The 6,807-nt window shown below is 47.8% G+C and overlaps 1 protein-coding gene across 2 annotated transcripts in view; it reads right to left on the minus strand.

Moving 5' to 3' along the window:
* Positions 1-6,591, minus strand: part of RTKN2 (rhotekin 2) — a gene marked incomplete at both ends in the record, with an annotated part of 60,863 nt that extends 54,272 nt beyond the window's left edge. For both annotated transcript variants that reach the window (XM_080937532.1, XM_080937531.1), the window contains one exon: positions 6,553-6,591. In XM_080937532.1, the coding sequence (XP_080793658.1) occupies positions 6,553-6,591 (39 nt within the window). The remainder of the gene's footprint in view (positions 1-6,552) is intronic.
* Positions 6,592-6,807: the final 216 nt, after the last annotated feature.

Genomic DNA, 6,807 nt, shown 5'->3' on the forward strand with positions numbered 1-6,807 from the left:
TCAAAAGTGGACCAGAGTTCAGGTCTCAGCACATATACCCAGCACTTCAAAATTACCTGGAGCATCAGCTCCCGGAGGCCGTGTAGCCTCTTTTCTCCACATGTGCACACACACCCCAACCCCCGTAGCCACCACACACATAAAGACTTTTAAGCATATGATAACAACTGCAAGCAACATACTACACACATGCACAGATCATGAGAGCTACAGGAGGTTCTGATATGCCCAAGGGACACGGAATTCACCAAGGGGGGGGAAAATCTTTCTGAAAGAGCATACAGCTGATTCGCAGTGGAGAGGTCTGGGCTGGTCCTCACAGTGAGGAATGGAAACAGAAATCAGGAGCCAAGTCTGGAAGCTCGGTGCCTGGAAATTGCCAGAGCCTGGGATAGAGACTCATCTCTGGATGAGTCACCAAGAAATTTCTTTATAGCTTAGTTCTGGTTCTTGGTCTTTTGTTCTGTTTAATGACCAAGTGATGGTCGCACTCAAAACACAAGTCCCATTCATACCACTAAAAGTCTACAAACAAGATGCAAGGTCCAAAGTTCATTCCCAGGAACTTTGTAAGTATCAGAAGCCAGAGAGGCCCTCTTTATGAACGAGCACCAGAATGCACTTGTGTCTATTTCTAAATGACAATCCTAGCTTTAGTGGTTAAAAAAACCAAAAAAACCAACCAAACAAACAAAAAGCCAAAAATACAAACAAGAAACAACAACAATAAAAAAATGGTTACTTTCTCATTGCACCAAAATATCAATTTTAAAATATGGATAGGATCTAATACGTGTCAAGGAGTAAAAGGAAAATGACTTCAAAAGAGAAGAAGCCAGTTCAGAGTTGAGAGTCCATGGTGGTTACCAGGCAAAAGCAAACTGTTGGATGGCTTGACTGGACCCTCCAAGCCTAAGCGGCTGAGCTGTTCACACAAGAGAAACCAATCTTTTTAATTACCTTCTGTTACCACATCATGAAGTCGTCACATGATAACCTAGCCACGGAGTATGTACCAACACAAGCTGGGGCACCCTACCAACGCTGTCCATTGTTGGACTCCTTTCTTTGACCATGACTGCCTTCCCCCAACTCTTACTTCACCTATGGATGACCTGTAAGCACCAAAGTCGTTTCTCCTCTCACATCATCAGCAGTTAATTATAAGAAGCATCTCCGTGACCCATTTGTCTACAGGAATAAACCGTGGCAGGCTGGTTAGTTCCAGTAAGTGCACACCAGGAGTGACTTAAAACTGCTTTACCTCACAGTGCAAATATAAACGCATGCCATTTGGTGCCTTGGAGTTCAGCTTTGCCTTTGAAATGCAGCAATGAGCCAGCTGATTGAGCTGGCACACGGGTTTTGCAAAGCGGGCTACATGCTGGCTACATCCGAGAACCAACTGAAACACGGAGAAAGTATCTTATCAGAGTCCCTGACCCCTCCAATTAAGTTTACAGAAGAACAACAGAGCTGGAAAAAAAAAAAAAAGTTCCACTAATGGGGTGTTGTTTCTCAACTTCTGGGTCTCGACTCCTTGAGGAGTGGTCATTGCAATTCATAATGGCAACAAAATGAGTTATGCAGTAGCAAAAAATTATTTTGCTATTGGGGGAGGTCATCCCAAGATGAGGAGCTGTATTAAAAGGTGCAGTATTAGGAAGGTTGAGAACCATTGTTCTGGTGTTTTAAATAATTGTGGACTGTGAAATCCAAGGATCTTAAGGTTGCAATACCAAAAGTACCCAGCAGGGGGCCACAGTCATGCTACACAAGGCTGGGTGTTAGGGCTTCCATCCCCAGCTGAAAAATCAGACTCACGAGATCACTGAGGATTGGGAAATGGTAGAGACAATAACCTTAAAGTCTTAAAAACAAGACAAATAAAAGCTTATGTGTGAGACTAGGTGACCGTCCACTAAAGAAATAAGGCACACTCGGAAGTTATTTCTAGGATCCCATCCCCATTCTTAACACCAAGAGTTAGCAACCTGTGGTCCGGTTGATGCCTGGTATTGTAAATAAAGCTGCCCTGAATCACACTAGCTCATAAACAAACTTGTACTGAATCACGCTAGCTCGCACCGGCTCTGGCTGTTTTCCAACCACAATGGCAGAGTTGAAAAACTTTAAAGATTGTGGCCAGCAAAACGGAAAACATTTACCACGTGCGCTACAGACGAGGGCGGGGGTGGGGAGGTGTGGGTGGCTCTGCCTCCTTTGTCAAAGCTAGTCAAGCAAGTAGGAGGAGGCTGAGGCAGGAGAGTGAATTGCCTGGTGTCATGCCTGCATTGTGTTTGAATACACTCAGAAAACAGTGTCTGCTGCTGCAGCAAGCTAATGTTTCCCACACAACCCGTTGGAGACGGAAACCTCTGACCGGCAACCCTAAGCCAAGGAACTGTCGGAGAGAGCAAAAGAATCGGTCTCTACTTAGTAGGTGTGCATGGTACTGCTGGGGAGAAATTGCTGTCTGACTCGGGCCATCCAGTGAGAAGAAGGATCAGGAAAGGAGAGGTAACCCCTGCGCATGCAGCAGACGGGCCCTCCAAGAGCTAAAATCATTACTGTTACAGCCTCAGCCCACAGAGCACAGCCAGACAGAGCGGAGGGTCACCGCGGCCAATAAGAAAAGCTATTCCATATGCACCCTGCTGCAGTGTTGGGAAACAGAGTCCCCAGAGCAATCCCCCTTCTCTGGGTTCCATTAGGTCAAACAGAAACCTACATCGCGGTCCTGGTGCGGTGAGTAGTTACAGTTAAGAGCTAAGAGATCGGACAGAACGAAGCTAAGAACAGAATAGCCGGAACCTTTAAAAGTAGAAGATGGAGGCCCAACGGGAGTACTTGCCGTTCTTCCAGAGGATATGAGTTCGGTTCCCAGAACCCGCAGCATGCAGCTTACAGACAATTATGACTCCAGCTCCAGGGGGTCTGACACCTTCTCCCAGCCTTCCTCACACTCGTGTACACACACCCATGTAAATACACATTTAAGACAAATAGGAGGAGAAGCCGGGAGTTAGCCGAGTGGACACAGTGCTCACCCTGGAGCTTAGAGACCCGAGTTCATACACAGGATAGCCAGGCCGTGGTGTGGCCCCTGTAACCTCAGAGCTGGGGAGCTGAAGGCAGATCCCAGGGCTCCCCAGCAGTCAGTCTAGCAAAACTAGAAAGCTGCAGGCCCAATAAGAAATATAGTCTCAGCTGGAGAGACGGCTCAGTGGTTAAGAGCACTGTCTGCTCTTCCAGAGGTCCTGAGTTCAATTCCCAGCAACTACATGATGGCTCACAACCATCTGTAACAGGGTCTGATGCCCTCTTCTGGTGTGTCTGAAGACAGTGACAGTGTACTTATATACATAAATTAAATCTTAAAAAAAAATACTTTCTCTCTCTCTCTCTCTCTCTCTCTCTCTCTCTCTCTCTCTCTCTCACACACACACACACACACAGAGGAATGGTGGCTCACACCTTTAATCTCAGCACAGAGGTGGCAGAGGCAGGCAGATCTCTGTGACTCCATGTCAGCCTCCTGTAGTTACTGAGTCCCAGGTCAGCCAGTGGCTACATACAACTTGTTTCAAAAAAGAAAAAAAAAAAGTGGAAAACAATAAGGGAGTACTACAAAGCTGACATCTGACCTCCATATGTATGTGCACAGACAAACATAGCTCTGCACGTGTGTATCTGCACACAGAAGATGTCAGCATCCTAGGTTCCACCCCACAGTTACCTGGCTGTAAGCCTGCCCCCTCCCCACTCTCTTGCTCTTCCCTTCCCGTTCCTTCTCCCGCTATTCCCTTTCCCCCCACCTCCACGTGCTCACGGACAGCCTCTACTTCTCTTCTCTCACCCCCCTCCCCGCTCTGCCCCTACTCCCCTCTTAACTCCCCTCCCCATGCCCTGAATAAACTCTAACAGACTATACCATCTACCATCGTGTGGCTGGTCCACACCTCACCACACCTGTGCAGGCTTCAATCTCCTTATCTTTTTATAAACACATCAGAAGGGGCATTAGAGCTGGGCGCAGTTCATCAGTGCAATGCCCCTGTAAAAGGCGTGGGGTCCTGAATTTGATCCCTAATGCCTCAGGAAGGCAGAACTTACGACGCCCGTGACCTAGGTTGTGGAGGGGCAACATCTTGATGGTTCTAAGAGCCTGGACAGCACAAAGGCAAGGCAGAGGAGTCCTATCGTCGATCCTGAGAGGTGACTTTGAAAATTGCAAGCAGGGATGGGGGCTTGGTAAAACAAGCCAGAAACCAAAGCATTCTTAAGTAATTCTGACCAAAACCGCTACCACCTAACAACTGTACTTATGACATGTTGGCAAAGAGAGCAAAGGCTAGGTGGAAAAAAAAAAGAAGAGCTGTTTATATACAGTATGCCTGCCACTAGAATATTTAATTCATTGTTGTTATTATCATCATGTGTGCTGTGTATGTGTAAGACATGTATATACAAGTTCAGGGTGTGTGTGTGTGTGTAAGGTGTGGGCACACAGATACTTGTCACACCATGGTATTTACGTGGTGGTCAGATATCGACTTTGGGGGGTGTTCTCTCTCTCCAGCTCAGGTCTCGGGTCCCCAAGACCAAGCTCGGGGTGACCACCGTGTACAGCAAACATGTCACCAGTTCTAATCTCTGTGTCTTAGACAGAAGTCCACGTACCGAAGAACTGTTCATGTACAGGAGAAACCTGAACTGCAGAGAAATGTGATTGGTGCTCTGAGAACACTTTACAAGGACAAACTGTTGCTTCCCAAACTGCATTTCCATTTGCGCTTTCTTTCTGCGGGAGCACAGACTTTACCGGGAAGAACGGTTAGGTGCTCGGAGTAGGACAAAGGGATGTAATAAAAACCAGTCATCATCTCTCAAGCCTGTGCGCCTGCCTCGGAGAGGTTACCAAACCCGGCAACCTTCCAAGACAGGCATTTCAGCCATAGAGACAACTCTGAACCACACAGCAGGATGGTACTGGACCCCAACCTCACTCCAAACCCAATATGCAGTGCGTGAGAAGTCAGAGACACGCCCCACCCGGGTTGGAGTAGAGCGCAAACCACTAAACCTCTAGACTCATCCTGTTAGATCACAGATTTCATTTGGGGATACATGCCAGATAAAAATGCAGCGTTTGTTAGTCAAGTATGAAATTCCCCCGATTCGGGTGTTCCTGCGAAGTCGAAACCTATTGCTATTTTGTTGTTTAGTTTCAAAACCCAAACAAAATCCACTTCTACATTTTAATTATTTTGATATTATGCTTAGCAATTACTATCTCGCCATATTTACATAAACGAGCCTTAATATATTTTCTATATATACTGTGAGTATTGTATGCATCATACACACACACACACACACACACAGTCAGATTTGGATGGCCAACCACACCAGCACTCACAGGATCCTTATGAGAAACTCAACAAATCTTCATTCAGTTCGGGTAAAAACAGCAGCTGTGTTAACAATTAACATAGGAATGAAGTGTGGCTCAGCTGACCGAGGGCTTGCCTATGCACAAGGCACTGGGTTGGACCCCAGCTCCACTCCACAGAAGTCTGGCTTGGTGGGGCATGCCTGTAAACTCCACAGTAGGAAAGTGGAGGCAGGAGGAGTTTCAGGAGTTCAAGGCTACCCTTGGAAAAGGCAACCACGGCACCCAGGATACATAACAAAATGAGAAGAAATACTTCACAAGAGAGTTGTAAGTTTTGTATATGTTTGTGGAAAACAGGTCCTGTCATTGATTACTAATACTTGATAATTAATAACCCTAAGCCTTCCTCAACTTTCCAGAGAATTAAGGAGGGCTTCCTAACAATGCCGTAGAAATTCTACGAGCCTGCAGTTGTCCTCTTGACCCTCAAATCTGGCAATAGTATATGGTTCAAATTACTATACTTCGGGAGCCGGTAAGAGGTGAAAATTAAAACGGAAATGAAGATGCAGCTAAAAGAGCACGAGGGTTTTCTTTTAATGAAAATGCTACAATAATGAACAGGAAGTATACCTTTATCATTTGACTGGGGTTTCCAAGAAATATTCATCCTTGACTACACTAACTGTAAAAGGTTTTGAACACCTTTTAGATGGCTAAAAAAACAAACAAAAACCCCCAAACACTGGATTTGTTGTTTGCAGCTCGGTGTTTTTTCCTAGAACTTGTGCAAGAATCCACGTTTAAACTTACACCTTCCTGGAAAGCTAAGAACAAGCCGTAGGAGCGTCCACCCCGCGGTCCCCGCCACAGTCTGATGCTCGCCTACACCACTGTAAGCAGCACCTTGCATTAGACGCCCAGTTGCACTGGCCGGGGAGGTGCTGGGAGCAAACCAGACACGGGCTCCCCGGGCATCACCTTCTCTGCAAGCCTGGGAAGAACCACAGGTGGGAAGGGCGCCGGCGTCCTCCTCCAGCCCGGGGCCTCGCTCTTCTCCTTGGGTGCAGCCCACAGGCGAGCAACGCCACGGAGCTCGCCCGGCTCCCGATCTCAGTCCAGGCTGCAGCTCTCCAGTCCCCGGCCTCGCTCACCTGCTGCCCGGCGAGGCCCCTCAGCAGCTGCCCCTCCATCTCGGTGGCGCAAGTCAGGGACGATTTGAAAAGCGCGCCCCGAGGCTGCAGCTGCAGACCGCACCAACCGCTCGGCTGTACCAAGTCCGAGCTGCAGGGGAACCCGGCCCACGACGCCGCGCAAGCGCACTAGGGTCCGCTCAGTCTCTCGAACGGCTCGGAGGCCCGAGGACTCTGAACAGACAGACCCCCTGCTTCAGCGGGCCTTAAGCACGG

The sequence above is a fragment of the Micromys minutus genome (genome assembly GCF_963924665.1).
Source record: "Micromys minutus genome assembly, chromosome: 25".
NCBI classification, from domain to species: Eukaryota; Metazoa; Chordata; class Mammalia; order Rodentia; family Muridae; genus Micromys; species Micromys minutus.